The following is a 21,796-nucleotide window of genomic DNA, read 5'->3' as shown; positions in this document are numbered from 1 at the left end:
AAACTCTGTTGTAATGTGTGTGTATGTATATTTTTAAGAAGTTTTTAAGTGTGAACCAAAAGAAGTAGTTAATTTCTCGTTTTGTGTTTAAAAAAACAAAACAAAAATGCCCCCAAACAAATCCTAGCTTCAAACTACCCAGCCCCTTCGTTTACCATGGAAATTCCTCTTGTGCATGGTGTATCTTTTTATTGTATTTTCCAATTTCACAATATACCAATGTTAGGACAGCATTTAAGGTAAGGGAAATGTCCTAGCCTAGGTAGTGAAAGGATACAGGGTGAACAAAGGTTGAACTTAGCCACAACTCTGTGTAAATCATACTTAAATAAGATGGTTAAGCTTAATTGTGAGTCCCATGAAGATCCGGAATGATTTCTCAAATATGTGTCCTTCAACTTCCTTCTGAACATCATTGAGAAGTTAAGTCATTTTTCCTTTTTGCTTGTGAAAGATGCCAGATTCACACCACTGGACTTGTCCCTCACGCTTCCCCTTCCAACCACTTCACAGATTAGGTACAGCAAAGGCAGAAGCAATTAAATCTTTCAAACACTGATTTACCAATGTGCCTCAACCATCAGTCCTTGGGCCTTTTTACTCTGGGTGTTCACTCTCCATTGTTCATTCCTTGGTCTTTCTGATGAGACTTTCAACAGTGGCACCCATTCCATTTATGGTAGTGCTTTTGTGATGTGGATAGTTGTCCAGTGGGAACTGCACTGAGACCCACAATTCATTTTATACAAACTACTGACCAGCCATAAGATGGTAGCAACTTTTAGTGATTACTAACTTGGGATAGATTTTAACTGACTACCATTCAGTCGCCATAGTCCATTACCGATTCCTTTAGCCTCAAGTCCCTCCAATTTCATATGTGCTATGTTAGATCTCCCAGGCTACTTAGTCTTCCTCACTTAGGCAATAAAAAACTCATGTCTATATACATAGAGAATCAGATTAGTCTTCCTACATTGTATGTTTGACTTGCAGAATAATTTAACAAAAGAACAGGTTTCTTTTTAACAGCAGAGTTTAAGTCGTCTTTATAAGTGGATACTTCTAGGTTATGGAAATGATCATAGTGTAGGGAAATGGGGACAAGAACAAGGGGAAGGGTTTCTAGTTGGGGCTGCAAGTACCTAGGACATGTGTTTCTCTTACTTACGTGGCAGCAAAGTGAAAATTGTTTTGATGCCTAGCAAGTAGTTTTGTGTGTTGAATTCTGAATGACAGGATTAAATTATGTTTGGAGATATGATCAATATAAAGCTCAGTGCTTAGCCACTGGGGAGCTGTAATAATCTGTTCAGAGTTCAGAGTTTGGTAAGAGGTTATTTGCTGATGGTAGAAAGTGGAGAAGTCTACGAGGAGGGGAACTTCTGTCACTTTGGTTGCCTCTCTCTCTCTTACCAGAATCTTCAGAAAGTTTTTGTTAGATAATGAATTAAGAGATATCTGGCAACTACTTAATGTTCTGCACTCCTTGTTTGGCCTCTTATTTCTGCTAAACCACCCTGCTGAGGGACACAAATACAACTTTTTATTACAGAGCAGCCCTGCATAAATGACTTTTTCAGAAGATCATATTCTCAGATGGATAGATGTGAAAATACCTAATCCCACAATAGTTCAAACCAACAGTCCAAGGGCAGCTTCAAAAACACTAGTATGTTTGTTCTTAAAGTAGAAAACTGACCCTGTTGGGATCTGAATCAAAGGTATAGGAATTGCTTTGAAATTACCTTAAGTGTGTATGTTTCAGATGCCACTCCTCTTCCTCTCCCCTCAAGAATGTTGAACTAATTCCAGTATGGAGAGTTTTCAGGAAACTGAAATGCACACTTGATCCAGCTTGTGAAATGAATCATAGGGTAAAGTGTGGGTAAAAGAATATTTTTGCAATAACTTGTTGCCAGTGGAGAGGCAACTTTGAAAAAAGTGGCTGTAAAGTGAACCCCAGGTGAAAGTTATGAATAAGGTGACATTCTAGGTAGGGTGTTGCTCTTGCTAGATGTGGCCCTTTTTAAAATTGTCCTCTAATTGTTTTTTTTTTTTTCCTAATAAAAAAAAAGTAGAAGTACAGAGGGAGGATGGAAACAGTTCCTTAAATTTATGTTGGTGGGGGACTAATGAAATTGAAATTTAGAATACCAGGATGATGAAATTTTCTGTGTGTTGTACTGAGCTCACATTATATTGGGTTTTTATAGCCCAATCTGAATTGTCTGAGCATATCTGTAGAATTGTAATTTTACAGTATGTTTTTGTCTCTGAGGGTCATAGAATAAATATTCTCTCTCTCCTATGGTTTGTCACTTGGCAAAACTTGAATACTAATTGGCTTAATTGAGCTTTCTTTTATCCTCTGCAGGGGAGGGCTAGCAGAAAGGTTAAACCGACTGCAGAACAGAGAGAGGTCTGCCATTAGCTTTTGGAAACATCAGTGTGTTTCACATCATAAAACATCTTCAGGTAAGAACCACATCTGTAGGCGTGTTATATGAAAGTGCATATTTGTTACTATCACATCAATTTATTATAAATACGTTGTTACCGTTCATATAGTAATATGGTGCAAGTTTATCTTCTATACAGCAATGGCTCTGAACTGTGGTATGTGGACCATTGATATTCTGCAGAGCTGCATCTCTTATCTGGCTCACTAGGTATTTATAATGTCTCTGTCACTGAAGTACTTGAGTTCAAAAGATGAAAAAATTCTGTCTATATAGGGGCTTAAATATTAGGAAATGCCAGAATTAAGATTGCATGGGAAACTTTAATTCATCCCCCTTGCGTGGATGCAGTCTTGTGATACAGTCTCCAATTACATGATTACATGCCTCTGAATCTTCAGAGAATGTAGCTGTAGTTGGCCTGTACATGCACAGTTGTTCACCTGATGCTCCAGGCTGAAGGCATAAGAAGCAGTGTGGGCTGACACCTCTTTAGTTCCTTCTTTCCACTGCATGGCCTGATTTGGAATGTGTCTGCAGATTTCTCTTGCTTTTACTAAACGTGCCAGTTCAGGCCCCTGCTTCAGACACAGTTTTGTGAAGTGCAGTACTTCAAGCATCTTTCCTTCTAGCATCCTCACACCTACCTCCAGTCTGAATACTGCTTGTCAATCACCCACGTGTGGAATACCCAGAGGCTATGTCTACATAGCAATGTAAGACTTTGGGGACTTGACTCAGCTGACACGTGTCACGGAACCCTGGGCTTGTGTGTCTATACTGCATTTTTAACCATAGGTTAAGGATTTTCTGACGTGTTCGAATCTAGGACTCTGGCATCCACACTGCAGTGCACAGACGCGAGTCAAAGTAACCCTATCCCAGAGTGCCTATCACCTTCCCTCCCTCCCAGTGTTGACACTCTAGCTCTATGAGTGTGTTGCACTAGGTAAAACTCTACTGCTCACCTGTTTCCTGACTGTGATGGTGCTATTGATGGGACTCAGGGGCCCATTAGGAGCACGTGAGTTCATAAACTGCATAATTAGTTCCTTTGGTGACTGTCTCAGTAGAATGACTGCAGTTTGAGAAGGCTTTGTATTGAACGACCATCTAATCTGGGAATTGGGCTCTCAACCTCTAGGCTGCGTCCAGTTGGAAGGAAAATGCCCATGTACACCTGTTCTGAGGATAAGTAGGACATCTGCGAAACTATTGAAATGAAACTTTACAATTCTTAATGTTTAAAATGGGATGTTCAGTGAAAGTGTTTTTGTGTTTGTTTGTTTGTTTATTTATTTATTTGTTCTTGTCTATTTTGAAGTGACACATTAAATGTAGGGTTCAAAGGAAACCCCCACACACCCCCAGCCTGGCTGCTCCGGCTGCAGAGCAGTGAAGTGCATTCCCAGTGCCTGAGGTGCAGTATGCTCCAGGACCCCATGGGGATCCCTTATCCATGCCACTGCCACACCCTGGGAGGCTGGGATAACGGATCCCAGGGAGGCTGTGGGGAAGTTTTGGGCCTGGCTCCCACTCTGCCCTCACAGTACACACTGCTGAGGCACTCTGCACACGCAGCTCCAAGGAGGTCAGGGAAAGCTCGGGAGCAAGGGACAGAGAATGGATGGGACTGAGCACCACCCCACATGGAGAGAGAGTGGCAGAGCTCCCAGTCAGGGGAGGGATGACCTGCAACATCCTGGTGGCCAGCACCGCCTCCCGCCTGTCAATTTTGTCGTCCCGGCAAGTTCTGCGCAGCAGTGAGGAAGAGCCAGAGCTGCTGCCTTAAGAAAAGCAGGACGAAGAAGTGCACTCAGCCAGGCAGTAATGGCACTTCCGGCCACTGCACTGGCTGCCTGTAGAGCTGCACCTTTGCTGCCAGGAGCTCTGGGGTACATCCAAAGTTCTTCTGGGACCCAAGTCAAGCTGGGACTGCATACACAGAGGAAACCTATAGGCCTTGGACTGTAAGTACCAGCTTAACACTGTCTCGGACCTTCCAGCCTTGCAGGGTCCTGGGCTCAGTCGTGAGCTTAAATTGATGTGTGGACATACCCCAGAGGGACCAACACTCTGGAGGTTACTTACCGTATCTCTCTGGACTGCATTTGCAGTCAGAGGAGGAACCAGAGAGATGTTGGCCTTCACTCCCTCTTATGCCCTCAGTCATGGTCAAGAGCAAGTGAGGGCCAACAGACACTGCTTGTTAGAATTTCTGGAATCAGGCGCACAGCCTGCCTACCCATGAGTGGAATACAGATGAGGAAGACACATATCGAAGAACTTCCAGTTATAGGTATGTAACTTCTATTTATGTATAGCCACTTGGAACCCATCACAGAAAAAAGCAGACCTTTTGCAAGCTCCTTAAGCACTGAGCAATCACTGAATCCCTACAGTGTTCTCCATATTGGCAAAACTTCATCTTATGAAGTTGGAATATTTATGCATAGGGCATTGCAGAGCTGTTAGAGCTGCACTCATAATTTCTGTTGTTGCAAAGGCTTATTTATAAAGACTGGTGAATAGTGGCAGAGTTCCATAGTATCTGATAAGCAGTCCCGTCGTATATCATTTTGTTGTTGTTTTGATGTCAAATTGTCTTTCTTCCTCACTTCAGCCAAATATTAAATGAAGTTGGCCAGGATGTTGTTAAAATAAACATATTTCTTGTTTTTATAAAAGGTTTTAATTTGGAAGTTGTAATTTACATTGGTTTGAAACTTGTTGGGATGTTTTCTCCATGCCATTTAAAAAGAAAAAGAGGGTGGGGAGGGGGTTATTCTGTTAAACTGTTATTTAAGAGAGAACAGTGAATAACAAAATATTCTCCACTACCTTTGGATTGAATAAGCACTTTTATAATTTGAAGGGAAAAAAACATCAGGGAAAAACCTCTTCATATCATATCAAATCTGTGTTTCTTCCAAAGAAAATGGGACACATCTATCCCTGATGTAGACCTACTGAAGTCAATAGAGTTTACACAGTGGATTAATTTGACTAAATATGTTCTGAACTGAATATCCTTTGTTATCACGATGTGTTACCATATTTATGACTAGTAGTAATAGTAAAAGTAAAACATGCTTAGTAATTTTTTATCAAACTTACAATAGGGTACTCATGTTTTTTGTTTTTAATAAAATCACAATTTAAAGTGTTAGACCCAGGACTTTAGATGATCCTTTTAAGCTCGGCACAAAAAGTAATGAACGGTAGATATGCTCTGAATAGTATAAGATTCACTTCTATAACTTCTATAATAAATTATTCCATAACATCAGCTTTATGATTCAGCATTTCAGACTTCATTAGTTAGAAAATAGGATTCAACAGGACTGTGGATGTGGACAGAAGTACGTAAAGGCTAAAATAAGCATCTTTTGTCATAATGAACTACAGCTGTGGCCTGTAAAGGAAAACTGGCAGAATTTCATTTTCTAAAATAAAGTTATTTTTTAACAGGTGAAAATAGCATCTGAAAATACCAAAAAGCAGTTTAAATCAAACTTCTATTTTTAAAATGAGTTTATTTGCATATTTATTTTATTTATAGCATCAATCAGAAGCAAAGGAAACTGAATAAGAAAATAGGATGTTAAAATAAGGTTGAGGTTTGACTTATATCAACAAGTAAAGAAAGTCGTGGCAAAGGCTGCCACTTCATTCTTAAGTCACGTTGGTATAGTTGGGACACGCGGTACGTAAGATCATCTACTATTTTGAGATGCCTGTGATGTGATGCAGAATGGGATGAGTTAAGAGAGGACAGCTTCAATTGATGTAAGTTAATCCTATAAGGCAAAATTTTCAAATATGTTCTTGAAATTACCCTTCAGAGTTTTGCACTACATCTTTGTGCACATGGGTGGATCAACTGAGCATTTGAATAAGATCGTTAGACACACAAGTGCTGATTTGTGCATGCACAAAATTTAGATGCACAATTTAGGAGTCTGTGTTTAAACACTTGACTCTTCATATTATCTGCAGTTTCAGAGGATGAGTTTGTATGTGCATATTTGTTGAGCACAAATAATAGCTTGACAAAAAGAGAAAAATATTGCATAAGCAAATGGGTCCTGCAGATAATATGCATGCATGTTTTTGGAAGCAGTGTTTGGAAATTGGTCCCTAAGCATTTTTACATACAGAATCCTGTTTTACTGTAACTTTAAGACAAATACTAATTTAGTTCTATGACAAATATTATTCCTTATTCACATGAACAGTCTTTACATGAGCAGACCTACTGACTCAAAGGAACTTCCTGTATGAAAGAGAATTTGTGAGATCAGGCTCTACTTGTTCTATATATTGGATCCGTTTTCTTCAGCTAGCTAATATTTCATACATTGTATTAAACTTAAAATATGTGTTTACAATCCTCACTGAAGGGGATTTATTTTGGTGAGAATTATCACCATCTGCAGGGAAACAAATAATTAAAAGGTAGATGTGATTGGTCTTTGTTCCCTTGGCACTGCTCAAGCAGAGAGAAGGAAGGGAAGAGGATCACAGAATCTAGTCCACTGCTAATAATGAAAATTTAAACAAATACTTACTAGAATTATTCAAACCTGTTTTTGAGCGTGAGGTATTTTTAATGGCTAGACTGACAAAACGATTAAATATTTTTTCAATTTTTGTCATGATTTTTATCCAAGTTGCATGAGATGTTCTCAGCCAAAAGGTAGAAGGTGACTGTCTCAAGGCAAAGACTCCAGAGTTCTACTGCCTCTTGGTCATTTTATTCCTTTTACAGATGGGTAAGCTGTAGCCATATAGTATAAAACTTACCTACCTCACCAAGGGTGGTAAGAATTGATATTTCAAAACATCTTCTGAAACTCAGCTGAAAAGTACATTACTAAATAGTAGTGTTAATGAAAACCGGAGTGCATTTATCATCTGGCAGTGGGCACCGAGAGCAGTGTGGACGAAACTCTTCAGCCATCCCTCTCACTTGCTATCAAACATGCCCTTCAGAACATTTGAACACTGTGTGCTTTAAATTTTTCTATTTGTAGAATACAGAGAATGATACTTACCCATCTGTGAAACATGTCTTCAGTATCTAAATGGAAAGTGTTTAATGTGGGCCAGATTTGCCTCTCACTTAAACTGATGTTATATCAATGTAGTGCCAATGACTTGAATTGAGATTACGTCTGAAATAGCCGCTATTAGTGAGAAGAGAGTTAGGCGCAAAGTATAAAGTTTTATTATATATAATATATATAACTGCAATTAACATCTCTTTGCTGTTTGGACTCTAACAAGGGCTGGAGCTAAGAAACAAAAAGGAGAGCTCCTCAGGGTTGACCTGGGTTAAACCCTAAAAAGGCATTCAGTGCTGACGGATTACAAGAGCTGTTCTCTGTCACTTTTGGAATCACAGACTGAAACTCATTTATGTATATATGCTTGCCTACTTTAACCTGTAAATAACTCTCTCATTTCTTTTTCTTAGTTAAACCTTTATTGAGTTCATTACAGGATTGGCTTCAGGCATTGTTTTTGGTATGAGATCTAAAATACAAACTGATTTGGTCTCTTGAGATTGGAAGCAGCCTGAATATTTTGTGATTTTTTTGATGTAAGTGATCATTTATCACTAAGTCCAGTTTTCCTGGGTAGATATACTGGAAAGCCCCGGGTGACTGTCTGTGACTCCGTGGTAAGACTGGTACAGTGATCTGGGAATTCACATTTGTTACTGGGTTGGTGTAATCAAATTATAGAACATACCACCAGTTTGGTGTGTCTGCCCTGCTTTTGATAGTCTGCCTTAAAATTGTTTTGTGAGCTTGGTTGTGAGCTGCCCCAGACAGTGTGACACTCAGCCTTCTGAGTATTCTTTGTTCTGATAATATTTCTGAAATGCAGGATTGTTTCTGACTCTCATGTAACTTGTCTGTGCTTCTGTTGTTAAAGGCTGACACAGGAGACAGATGAGCACAGTGATCAGTGTGAAGAGATTGGAGCAACTTAGTTGTTGAAGACCTGTAGAGTCATTTTGGATGCTCTGTATTATGTGTTCATGTAAACCAGATATTCAGTGATAAGGAAGGAGGGAGGAATTCCCAATGAAATTAATCAAGACTTTTGGTTTCATCTGTGATTTTAGGAGAAATATTTCCAGAAGGGTCCAGCTGACCCTCTCATGGCATTTCATGTTGCAAAAGCCAAAGCTTTTATTTTGCTGTTACCTTGCGTGTTGTGTCAACCTCCATGTAATCCAATGAAATCTTTCTTTTTGGCTTTATTCTTTAAAAATTCCTTTCTTTTGCTCTCCTGACCTGCTTTCTGTTGCAGAGTTTAATTGTACGTATCCACTGTGGTTCAGCTGCCTCTCTGTAGCAGAGCTGAGTTACTGCTTCAGAAAACTGTGGCCCCTTGCAGCATGTATTTGCTGTCTTTCGTACAGTGAATTGAGAGGATTATTCATTAAGGGTCCTGCTTTTGTCTGAATCAGACTCCCCACCAGCTTGGAAAGTCAGAGTTTTCTGGGCTCTGCCACAAGAGTGCTTACACCTTATTCTGTAGAGAGAAGTATCTCCGTTTTAGCCCCTGTGGAATAGCGCATTATGTACTCCATTGTTGCCCCTTCTTGGGATAGAGACTAACTATGACTGTTCTACATCTGATTGCTGTATATGGCTGTTGATCTCTTGGAAATTGTTTCCAAGAATAGGGGGAGTAGGGAAGAGGGAGAGTGCATACCTAATGAGCCCCTGGTTGCCCTAACATGGGGATGTGAATATCAGTTGTGAAGAATTTTAAAGGGAGGTTGTATACAAAACTTCACTGGATTTTTCTTGGCTGATAACTCCATTTCAGTCAGAGAGACAGAACCAAGCTAAGATAAAAGGTGTAATGAGAGGGAAGAGACAGAGACACTCCAACATATCTCCACAATGGTGGCTTGACAGGCTTCTTGCCCCCAAATATAATGGAGGCTGGGGTGAGGAGTTTTTTTTTTTTCCACCAACACAGTACCAGTGTTTTAGGTGAGAGGGATACATGAAGACACCCTAGCGATTGGGGGACGGCAATAACCACTCCTAACATCACAGTCCAACATATTTATTTTGATCTTGGGTTTGTGTTTATATAGCCATCTGGCCCATCTATGTATATGTGGTTGTGAAGATTTCAGTAATCTCTTGGACTACTTTTCTCTTGGTGGGTGGAACAGGTAGTCCCAAGAAACTGTAGTCATTGAGTGCATGAGGCTGTGAGGTCATTTGTACACATCTTTTTCCTTCTCCTTCAGATCTGTATTTTCAAACAGGAAATGTCACTGGAGCAAAGGGGAGTCTTTGACAGCTGAACTTTATACTGACTAGGTCTGCCTGTTGCAGAGGAAGCATCTGCAATTTCTAAGAGGCAACTGCTATGTTGTGCAGGATTATGTTGTGAAAAATCTGCTCTTTATAGCAGGGGATACATATGGTATTAGGGGCAAACGGAGATTTTGTGCTGTAGATTTTAAAAATGAAAACTCTGAAGTTTTGTGCAGTATACATTTTATTTATGTGAGGGTTGTTTTTATTTTCTTTTTCTACAATCATTACAAGAACTGTTCTTAATACTCAGCTATGTTGCATATTTAGCATTTCTAATGCAGTGAAAGGACTGGATAGTCATAACTATTTATGTAGGCTCCCTGGCTTTGAGACAGAGGACTGAAATAACAAGGACTTCAGGATGTGTGTTTTGGGGTTGTGGGGAAACTCCCAATTGCATGGGTTTATTAATGAGAAACTACTTTTACTCTGGAGTTATAATCCAAACTTTTTTTGAGAGAGCAGGTCTGTGGGGGGACAGGAATTCAATATCGGACAGGAATTCAGTATCACACAGGAACAGAAAAACTAGTGGAAGGGCAGAGTTGTGAAAGTCCTTAAAATGAAGACGAAGTATAAACTTATGCACTGGACGGGGTAGTGCAATTCTGGAGGGACTACACATTGTTGTAGTCCTGGTACTACATCAGCGTGCACTAGGGAACTTGTAGTCCACACTACTAGGATCCACATGGACAGTTAGTGTGTGGCACTCTGGTCCATACTAGAATTACACCCTAGCTAGCGTGCACTAATGCACTGTGCAGACAAGCCCTAAGAGTGTGAAAATCTATATGAATTTGAGCTTCACTTTCAAATTCATTCAATCCTACTCTAAATTTCTTTTACTTAGTGTTAACTCTTAAGTAACTATTATCAATTATTATCTTAGGCTTATAGAGGAATGGCAAAGGGCCACATTTGTGTTTGTATCCTCTTTTGCTAGCCAAATGTCTGAATTTATTGAAGTTGTTCTAGTGTTGAAAACAAAACCAAATGCAAATTTACTACTTCTTTGAGTGCCGGTCCCTATGTGTATTCCAGTGTGGGTATGCATGCACTCTCTGTGCCCAGAGCCAGAGAATTTTGAAAGCAGTGTCTGTTGCTCCACACACATGCCCTGGCTCACCTCTTGCCTCTGATCGAGTTGATAAAGAGCAGGAAAGACCGACCACCTCACCAGTTCTGAATCATCACTTTGTGATTTAGGTCAGAACCTCCAGTGTTCAAAACTTCAGCTTTCTTCTTATCTGTAAAAATATATTTACATGTCTGTATTTTGCTCTGCTATCAGTTGTCTAATTATCCCCCTCCTCATGGAGTAAGAACTCATTCCACAAGAGCACAAGTAACATCTATGGCATTGCTTCAAGAGGTGCCTCTACTTGGTATTTGTAAGGCAGCTACCTGGAGCTCAGTTCACATGTTTTCTAGAGTAGACACTATGCCTTGATACTTGATTCCTCTACTGATGCATTTTTTGGAGCAGCAGTCCTTTGTTTGGCACTACTGTTTATGACCTTGGACCCTCCTCCTATTTGAGTACTGTTGTCAGTCACCCACGGTGGAATACACATAGGGACCAGCAATGGAAGAAGAGAAAGTTACTTACAATAACTGGAGGTTCTTTGAGATGTGTGGTCCACATCTGTATTCCACTACCTGCCCTCCTTCTCCTCTGCTTTGGATCTTCTCTGATTTGCAGTGGAGAAGAAATCAGAGAGGCCTTTGGTCTTCCTCGCCTTTTATCTCCCCAGTTGGAGGCATGTGGAGAGCCAGGACACATGTGCAGAACAACAGACAAGCTTTGAAAATTCTCTGGGTGCATGTACCCAGAGTGGAATACAAATAGGGATCACACATCTCGAAGGACCTCTAGTTTCTATAAAGTAAGTAATTTTCTCTTTTGTACTTGTTTTTTTCAATCAAGTATTATTTGTATTGTGTTTGGCTTTCTTATGAGAGAGAAAAATGCCATATTCAGTCACTCAAAACACCCTATATAATTTCTTAAAGAGCACAGAACATTTCAAATAGGGCCAAATTCAGGGAGCCTCTTCCATATGTTTATAGGTGGGGCAAAGAGGCAGTCATGCATCTGTAGTCGTCTTCTTCCTCAAAAATAGTATTTATGAATGGCTTCAGAAATTATCACCACATGAAGAAATATAATCTCTTTAGAGCTGACTAATGTCAAGACATGTTTGCAGTGCTGTGAAGCCCCCTGAAGCCCCACTCTGCCTCCTTGTTTTAAAACATTGGCTTTTGGATTGGCATACCCCTGCTGGCCGAGTCTGAAGTACCCATTCTTGGAGACTTCTATCACAGGAAGGAGGAAGAGCAAAGGAAGGGAAGGCAAGTTGAAAAACTACTGATGTAGAAAAGAAATATTTAGGACATTTTTTTAACTTGAGAAGAAAATAGAAATATGTGGCTTGAGTCTGGGAAATACAGAATTGGCCATTGTGCCAGTGAAGATAATGGAAGTTGAAGGCATTCAGCACCTTCCAAGACCTGCTCAGTACCATGTAGAATCAGGCCCAAATTAGACAAGTAGAAGTTAAACAGTGTGGATTTAAAATATTGTCCCGTTTTATTGGCTAGCACTACATATGCTATCCACAATATTATATTTATGGGATTGTTTGCATTTCTGTTAAAAGATTTTAGTCTGTGAAGGATTACAGGCAGGATCAGTAGAAATCCAACAGAATATATATCTCGTTTTCTTGGGAGACAAAATGGCAAACTCCTAGGAAATTCAGACTTCAATTATTAATTTTCATTATTTTGATTTATAAAGTATTTTACAACTACTTGTAATCTGTAAATCATATATTTTGATTCTGTAGTTTTTGCTATTCTATTTGATTATAAGTGACTGTCCGTAATTGCTTTCCCTAAAGTATCTGTCCTCAGAAGCTGAGCTGTCACCCCACTCAGATGACGTCAGTTCAATAGACATAAGCATGGCTGCTCACATGATAAAAACCAAACATATGCTGTCCAGACTAGCTTTGCATAAAACAGGAACAAAAATATTTGATTAATTTTGCTTTAAATTATTATTTAATTTGGAAAACAGCTTTCCCCATTTTCTGTGGTTTTGTGTTAAGATTTCTTGGTCTTGATTTTTGTGGGAATTCTGTGCCCATGGATTTCTCCTGGCATTGATTATAGTTTGACCTTATTATGCATTATTTTGGCTGTTTAAATCTTAGGAGTGAAAAAGTGTGTGTGTGTGTGTGTGTGTGTGTGTGTGTGTGTGTAATATGAGCATATACATTTCAATTTTTAGTGACTAAGTATTTCATATCTTCCCTTCCTCTCCCTTCTTACAGGGGTGCTGGAACAATTTTTATAGTGGGGGTGCTGAGAGCTATTGAACCAAACCATAAACCTTGTATATAATGGAAACTACTTCCAGCCAGGTGTGTGGTAGCACCCTAGTTCCAGCACCTATGCCCTCTTACTCTTTTACTTTAAATTCCCTCCTCACCACAATTTTCACACTGGTGTATCTCTTCTGGTTATATATGCTGTTTTGGCCTGAGAAACTTACCTTGCCCCATCTTTCCTAGGACTGAATGAGCTGCAGTATAATTTAGGGCACCTACAGCTTCTCTTAACCTCAGGAGTGATGGGGAGCAAATAGTATCCAGGGTTTTCACTTTCACCCTCCAAGCCTTCTTTGCAGCCCAATTAAATAGCTTTTTAAAATTTAATCTTTGCAAGTAATTATCATATCATTTGAACTGTTGTTTACGTTCTACATAATTTATAACTTGTCTGTTTACAGTTTTATGGGAAACTACCTATTTCATGTAACAAGTCTGTTTCTTAGTACTTCCATTGACCTCAGTGGGCTTTGAGTCAGGACCTAATACTTGAAGAATAAATAAGTTGCATTTTTAAAGAATCAGTTTTAAGGAGCTATTGAATAAATATTTAGTCTATTGAATAAATATTATACACTTTAATAGTTCACCACTGAAGATATTGTATCATTCTTATTTTCATTGAATTGCAGCTTTTCTGACAGACCGTATCTAACAGTTACATAGATTATAGAGACAGATGTTAAATATAAACTGGATAGATAATTTTACTAAGTAGCCCTCTTGCATCAGCTGAGACAAGCTTGCAATTTCAAGAATTTCACAAACAATTTTTCAAAAATTATATTCCTAGAACTGTATTCAGTAACCTGTATGACACAGACAATCTGGAAAAACGCATTTCTGTTTTCAAGAAGATTCTGCAGATGGCAGAATCAAAGTTTTAATTGAGTAGCTAAAATAGTGTCTGTTTAATTAGCTCTATTCACATTTTATCTACATACATATTTAATAATGGATGAATTAGCATAGCATCTATTTTCCCCTCAGTATAATCCCTCTATATTATACAGTTTCCTAGCTATTCCTTCAGCCTTCTCAGTCAGTAGTAGTCAGGATTCCTGCATAGCATTAAATTATTTTTCTTATTATTTAACATAAATGGTTGGTGAGTTCTAAGAAACCTGCCTCCTTGCTTTGCAGAATTGCTACCAACACACCTCTAAGCTTGATTTCCCTAGTTCTGCACCACTGAATGCAAAAACACAATTCTGCCTTGGCAGTGGACTAAAGTAGAATGAGGTCTTTAGCAGGTTGACAAGAATTTCCATAGATTATCCAGAGTGGAAAGGAAAACACTGCAAGTAACATCCTCGTGCAAATAAACCAAACAACCAAGCCCGTAGCTACAGAAATTGCAGCTGTCCAGTCTGCCTCCTCACCCGCGCACACACACACACCCTCTATGCGCTAGCACACGTTTGATGATTTATTTTTTAATTGGCATAAAAATCCAAGAGCCAAATGAATTAAACATTAAAGCTGCATTCATTCTGTACTTTCCCATTTCATCATTTGCCAGCAATCCAAACTGCTTCTCCTGGTGTTTTAGAGCATTCTAGCAACAGCAGTAAGAGCACAGGTTCTGAGTAATTAAATTTAACTATCTGGAAGCATATAAATAAACAAATAGATTGTGGTTCTATATACTTTGTATTTCTGCCATGTGCAAGAATCTGTATTGGAATTGTATTGTGTATTGGAATCTTGAAGTAGCTGGTTACACATTTCTTATGGTGAGGAAATATTCTTCATCTCTGTACAGTATTAAATCTGTCTTGTGTACATTTTCAGACTGAAGAACAATCAGAAAGAATCCTGGGAGTGAGTTTCTGTTGTCTTTTCTAGAGTTTCAAATAAATTTAAAAACATTTTGTATTTTCACATCTGGCTCACTTTCATGTATATTACTGAAAAACAGAACCCAATGTGTTTCACCGTGTCAGATCATCATCCTGTCCTACAGCAATTTTCCAAAGTAGTATTACTGTAGTGCTGGATCAGCTGATCTAACTATATGATGTATAATCAAAATGGCAAAACTTCATTTATTAGAGCTGGATATTTCAAATGCTAGATCAACCTCATTAATTATTTTTTCTTTTTTTTTTTAATTTAAAAAAAGCTTGATTATAAATTCGTTTTTTATGTTTGAAGTTAATTTGATTGATCCAGTTGGTTTTTGGAATACATGAAAATCAAAATTCTGGGGTAAATCTAGAGAAGTAAAGATCCAATTACTTTAAAGACAGGGAATTTTTGTGGTTAGGAGAATCTATGTATGAATGCCAGATGATTTAGCGTTAACTGAGCACCATAACAAGTATAATTCTCGAGAGTGTGAATAGTCTCAGGTTAGTTCATGAGAGCGTGACTATTCTAAAGTTTGTTTTTAGGCACTGAAAACCTGCCCAGACTTTGGCTTCATAGGTTTATAAGAAGCTTGTTCATAAGCGGAATTTAAGTGTTTTAGATAACTCTTGGGATGTGCCCCAGTCTCCAGGTTTTAAATTCTGCGCTTCTTGCGAGAAGCCTATGCCATTGAATAACCCGCACCAGAGCTGATTGAAGTGCTTAGGAGAAGCTCACTTGTAGGAGAAGTGTAAGATCTACAGGAGTTTCTGACTCAGGATTAAAAAGGATTGGAACTTAGACAGAGCCTTTCTAATGGAATCAGCTGTCAGACCTGTATTGCAACCGCGGTCGGACTCGGCGCTGAGCACTTCGGTTTCAACGTGTCTTGCAAGCACTGATCAACATCTCCGGTGCTGAAGAAGAGACCAAAGAAAGCCAAATGGGGATGTTTGTCGACACTGGAGATGGACAGGAAAGGTGCGGGAATTGAAATGAGACCTGCGTTGGGCCATTCATGCTTGCAGGCCCTGAGGGGATCGATGGAAGTCTGGACTTCAAGCCCGGTCCCAAGCCCGCTGCTAACTCCTGGGAGTGGCAAAGGACCCTCAGCACTTAATGGTGCCCACTACGCCTGAAGCTTTCCAGGCAATGAAGGACTTTCTGGTGCTCTCTGTGCCGCCAGCACCCAGGGCAGGAAGGCCTCTGTACTGGGAACCGGCACCCATGCCCTTGGCAACCTCTTTGAGGGGAAAACCCCCACTGGGCAATTGCAATGATCCCTGTCCCCAAGGCACCACTCTCCATTGTGCCAGTGGTCACTGGGCCTACAGCACCAGTCCCTGGAGCCTCACTATGAGAAGTCGGGATTCCATTTTTGATCTCCGAGCACTCTGTGCTGGTCTCCAGACCAACAATGCCAATCCCCAGAGCCTCGGCACCAATCCACGGACCTCTTTCACGGATCTCCGGAATCCTGGCTCCACTCGCTGAGTCCTTGTAGGAAGCCAAAGGACAAAAACCGATCGTGGGACATTTGGCATCCAGGCTCCCAGTACTGGAGCACTGGCATGCACGGCACAGTGCAGAGGGGCAATCAGCATAGATGCCTCCATGGTCACCCAGTGGCTCCTTGGACTTGGAGGGAGATGAGGTGACCTTACCAACAGGACAGTCCTCAAACCCGGCAGCAGGTTTCCTCATTATACCACCAAGTTTAGTGGCTGGCACTGTGGCAATTCTGGAACCCATGATGGTTCCCCCAAACCCTAGCCCCACAAGCACTTTGTCAGGAGGCCTTGTGCTTGAGGAACTTCTGTGTGAACCACAGCATTCACTGGGAAGCAGTGCACCTGCCTGGGATCAGGAATACATTAGCAGACTGACTCAGCAGATCCTTTTGCTTTTCCCATGAGTAGTCCTTATGCATAGAGGTGAGCCGGGGCATCTTCCAGAGGTGGGGCACTCCCTAAGTGGACCTTTTCATCACCAGGTGGAACAGGAATTGCAACCATTTCTCTTCCCTGCAAGGACTTGACACAGGCTTTCTGGCCGATGCCTTTCTCCTGTCCTGGATGAGCAGTCTCATGTATGCCTTTCCGCCAATCCCTCTGATTCACAAGAGCCTCATAAAAAGCATGGATCATCAAGCATGGCTGTATCAACACTGGTTCAGGATGCTGCTCGATCTGTCTGAAGCCCGCCCTTGGATGCTACCATCTCAATCAGACCTTTTCTCACAGGACCATGGTTTGCTCCATGTGGATCTGGCCTCCCTGCACCTCACAGCTTGGTTGCTGAGTCTGGAAGAACAGTCCTGCTCAGTACAGATCCAGCAGACTCTGTTGCCTTCCCCAGAGTGTCTTTCTTGGCCAAATGGAAATGCTTCACCTGCTGGGCAATTCACCGCAGTGTTTCTCCAACAAAACCTATCCAGGTAATCTATCTGCTTCAAGAGGAGTTTGGCCTTCTCGTCAGTCAAGGTGCTCTGGCAGCCATTTCAGCTTTTCACAAGGGAAAATGGGCTTCTCACACAAAATACTGGCTAGTTTCCTTAGAGGCATGGAAAAACTCTTTCCACCACTATGGGACCCAATTCCCTAATGGGATCTGAACCTTGTTCTCTCCAAGCTTACTGGGCCACCCTTTGAGCCGTTGGTTTCCTGTTCACTGATGCACCTATCCTGGAAGGTTGTGTTCCTGATGGCAATCAGGTCAGCAAGATGAGTCTCAGAGATTAAAGCTTTGACTTTTGAATCCCCTTATATGACCTTCTATGAGGACAAGGTCCAGTTGCGACCACACCCAGCTTTTCTGCCAAAAGTGGTTTCCATCTTCCACATCAACCAGGATATTTGTAGCAATTGCCAACCAAATGAAGGGGTGGTCAGTCTCATCACAACGGATCTCGAATTGGATTACAACTTGTATTTGAGCTTGCTATGCGCAGGCGGGAGTTGCGCCCTAACATCTATGATGGCCCACTCTACCAGGGCCCAGGCGTCTTCAGCAGCCTTCCTGCTGCACATCTCCATTACAAGACATCTGTAGAGCCGCTACTTGGTGCTCCGTGCATAACTTTATGTCCCATTATGCTATCACGCAGCAAGCCTGGGGTGACGCTGGTTTTGGCATGGTGGTGTTGCAGAGGGCACGTCTGTAAACTCCTACCGACCTCCGGGGATACAGCTGGTAAGTCACCTAATTGGGAAGGGACATGAGCAAGCTCTCGAAGAAGAAAGAATGGTTACTTACCTTGTAACTGTTGTTCTTTGAGATGTGTTGCTCATGACCATTCCACAACCCACCCTCCTTCGCCTCAGTTGGAATTCTGGTAAGAAGGAACTGAGAGTGAGGGAGGCCGGCAGCACTCTATATATGGGTACATTTGCGCACCACTGCAGAGGGCACTAGAGCCGGCCCTAAGGGTACCAGTAGGGGAAAAACGTCTTGCACCGGTGCATGTGGCACACATACACCTACTTGGGAATGAACATTAGTAACACATTTTGAAGAACAACAATTACGAGGTAAGTAACCAATCTTTATAGTGGATTGCAGACTGAATATGAGTTGTCAATGTGATGCAGCTGCAAAAAAAGCTAATATGATTCTGTGGTGTATTAACAGAAGTGTTGTATGTAAGACGCAGGAAATAACTGTCCCGCTCTACTTAGTACTGGTGAGGCCCCACCTGGAGTAATATGTCCAATTCTGGCCACCACATTTTAGGAAAGATGTGGACAAATTGGAAAGAGTCCAGAGGAGAGCAACAAAAATGATAAAACAGGACATGTTTAATCTTGAGAAAAGAAGACTGAGGGATGACCTAATAATAGTCTTCCAGTATCTTAATTACTATTTATAAAGAGGACAGTGATCAATTGTTATCCGTGTCTACTGAAGGTAGGACAAGAAATAATGGGCTAACCTGCAGTAAGGGAGATTTAGGTTAGTTATCAGGAAAACTTTCTAACTATAAGGGTTTTTAAGCTATGGAATAGGCTTCCAAGGGAGGTCGTGGACTCTCCATTATTGGAAGCATGTAAAAAAAAGTTGGACAAACACCTGTCAGGGATGGTTTAGGTTTACTTGGTCTTGCCACAATGCAGAGGTCTGGACTTGATGACTTCTTGAGATCCCTTTCAGCTGTACATTTCTATGATCCATTAATATAAAATAAAAAAACTGAAACAAAAAGCTGAAATCAGAACAAAACATTACAGTTGCCCTGAAACAAGAAAAATTATAGTCTTATCCCTTTAATTTACTTTTATCCAAAATCATAACCAGTCAATTTCACAGTGACATTGTCTTGAATATATAAACAATAATGCTATATGTCATCAGCAGCTTCATGGGTGTCAAATGGGCATTTCCGTAGCTTAAGAGTTGTGTGGTGAAGGAAAGTATCTGCCTAATGGGGCTTTTGAACTGGCACACCCTTGGTGGAATGCTGGCACACACTCTGTGGATGCAGAAGACCCTAAACACTGTTGCTGCAAGGGACTCTGCAGTGCTTCTCTCCACTACAGTGCAGGAAGATGGGAGGTGTCAAAAAGTATCCAGTGGGTGCTCCTTTGTTTGTATTGATTGGCCTTGTGTCCATGTGTATGAGGTATGTGGAAGTCCCAGTTGCTATTAAGGGCTATAGGCTGTAGTACTGGCAGGAGATTGTGTGTCCAATAACTATGCCTAGCTGCTTCTTTGCAGGGGAAGATTCCTATCCTCTGTACAATTCTTCTTTATTCTCACTGCACAGACATGACAATATTTGGCCATAAAAAAGGGCAAAAGAAGTGAAGAATTGAAAATTAGATAACATTAAAAGATAGTTTAGTAAAAACAAAGAGGTGGTATGTTGACAGCTTCAAAAATAGTGGTTTTTTTTTTTTTTTTTTTTGGTTTTGTTTTAAAGGTGTTTGGTACTGCCATCAGTATTTGGAGGAGATTGAGACAGACATCTGTATAGAATATATTTTGTAACCATGTGATTTTTAACATAGCAGGTTCATAGCCTTGTGTTGTATTATTTCACTTCATTTGTTTGACAAATCCAGACTGTTTTGCCTAAAAAAAAAGAGGAGTCTGGAAGTGGGATGGGAATTTGTGTGCAACTACTCTGGTCTGTAGGACGTGTCTTCCTGACATTTTATTTTTTTGGGTGTCACTTTGCTTACTTTCCAGGTGGCAAATCTGTATTAATTGTGAAGATCTTAGAGGTGCATGAGGAGTGTGCAATGCAGGTTGTTCTCTGCCAGCAGTTGGAACAGTTTTCTGCTGACAGCTCCTCTGAAGATGTTGTCGTCGATACTGAGCCCAGACTCAAAGTTCTCTTTACAAAGGAAACAGCAGCTCGCCTCAAGGGAGGCCCACAGGATATTGTCCACGTCTATCCTCCCTGGTAAGTACAACACATTGGTTGCACCAGCTGTAGTGTTAAAAGATAAGGTATTTTTATCAGACCATTCATCACATTATTGTAGAAAAGGCTCTATGGGTAGAGAGTCAGGCCCTGTTGTGAAATGTGGCTTGTGAGAATTTTTGACAGACATGTTAATGCTAGTTTAGGTAACAAGAAACTGTAATACCTACTAGTGCTGCTATGCACCTTGATTTTGTTTTTTGTTTAATATTTTCATGTTTAGAATTCTTGAAATTATGAAGAACATTTTACAATGATAAAGCCAATAAAACATATTTTATGGTGGTAAAGTGGGTCAGGAATGCTCCTCTGTTGTCTTTAGTCTGAGTATATCCATGTCAGTGGAAAAGTCTATTCTAACTGTGCAGTATTCAGCAGATACTCTGTGGAAATATAATGTGGATGCAAAAATAAAATAAATGAGCTCAGTACTTATCAGTAAGCACCACTACAGTGAATGGTTGATTATCATTTCCACTGCTAAGTCTATTTGACTCCATGAACTCATCTGCAGCATACGTTATTAACTTTCTCTGGAATTTGTCAAAATATGTCTTTGGCTGGACTGTGTTGCTTTTGTGGACTGAGGGCAGCATAAGGTGACTATATTTTTTAAGTGAAGGATTGATTGTAGTGTGTACGCATATGGTAGGGTTGTGGTATTGGGTCAGTAGTTTGGAGACTTTGGGGGTGGGGTAAAGCTGTTGTTCCTCTCCCCAGCACCCAAAGTGAAAAATAGAGAACTCTTTTTTCTGCTACTATTTTTCACTTACAGTCCCCTTAAGCATTATCAGACAGCAGTAGGTAAAAAGTATCTTCAGACAGAAATATGACTTTTAATTTTACTGTGTCCCTCTTTAAAATATTTGTTTTTCTGATTCTAGGTTTCAAATTATTGACTAGCACAGAGAGCTGTACCTCCATTTTTACTTAGTTACATGTGTAAATCTCTTCTTTACTCCCTATTCCAGTCTCACACTGTGTAATTGGAGTCAACATTTTGGGAGGGGATTAAAAAATTTTAGGGGAAAGACATTAGTTATGAATTTATTATGGCTGTGGATGCAATCATTGATGACTTGTATGTGATTCGATCAGTAGCTAAAAGAAACTCAAATACAATTACAAATACAAATACAAAAATAAATAATTTACTAATTTTTGTTGTTCATTTTCTTTCCTTCTTCTCTCTCCCTGTAGTTCCATAGCTCTGTTTGCTTGCCCTCGCCCAACCCTCTTGATTCTCATTTGTAGATCCTCTGCCCCGCCTACTCATTCCATGTCTCATGCTTGGCCCCTTCT

At 40.4% G+C, this 21,796-nt stretch overlaps 1 protein-coding gene across 4 annotated transcripts in view; it reads left to right on the top strand.

Annotated features, from left to right (window-relative positions):
• Positions 1 to 21,796, top strand: part of SPIDR (scaffold protein involved in DNA repair) — a 335,554-nt gene that overhangs the window by 120,259 nt on the left and 193,499 nt on the right. For all 4 annotated transcript variants that reach the window (XM_067553805.1, XM_067553804.1, XM_067553803.1 and 1 more), the window contains 2 exons: positions 2,378 to 2,478; positions 20,257 to 20,473. In XM_067553805.1, coding sequence (XP_067409906.1) covers positions 2,378 to 2,478; positions 20,257 to 20,473 — 318 coding nt within the window. The remainder of the gene's footprint in view (positions 1 to 2,377; positions 2,479 to 20,256; positions 20,474 to 21,796) is intronic.

This window comes from Emydura macquarii, unplaced genomic scaffold (assembly GCF_026122565.2).
Source record: "Emydura macquarii macquarii isolate MOO-44397 ecotype Brisbane River unplaced genomic scaffold, CSIRO-AGI_Emac_v2 contig_1477, whole genome shotgun sequence".
NCBI lineage: Eukaryota > Metazoa > Chordata > Testudines > Chelidae > Emydura > Emydura macquarii.
Note: the sequence above shows the minus strand (reverse complement) of the source record. Positions and strands in the feature narration are given on the sequence as shown.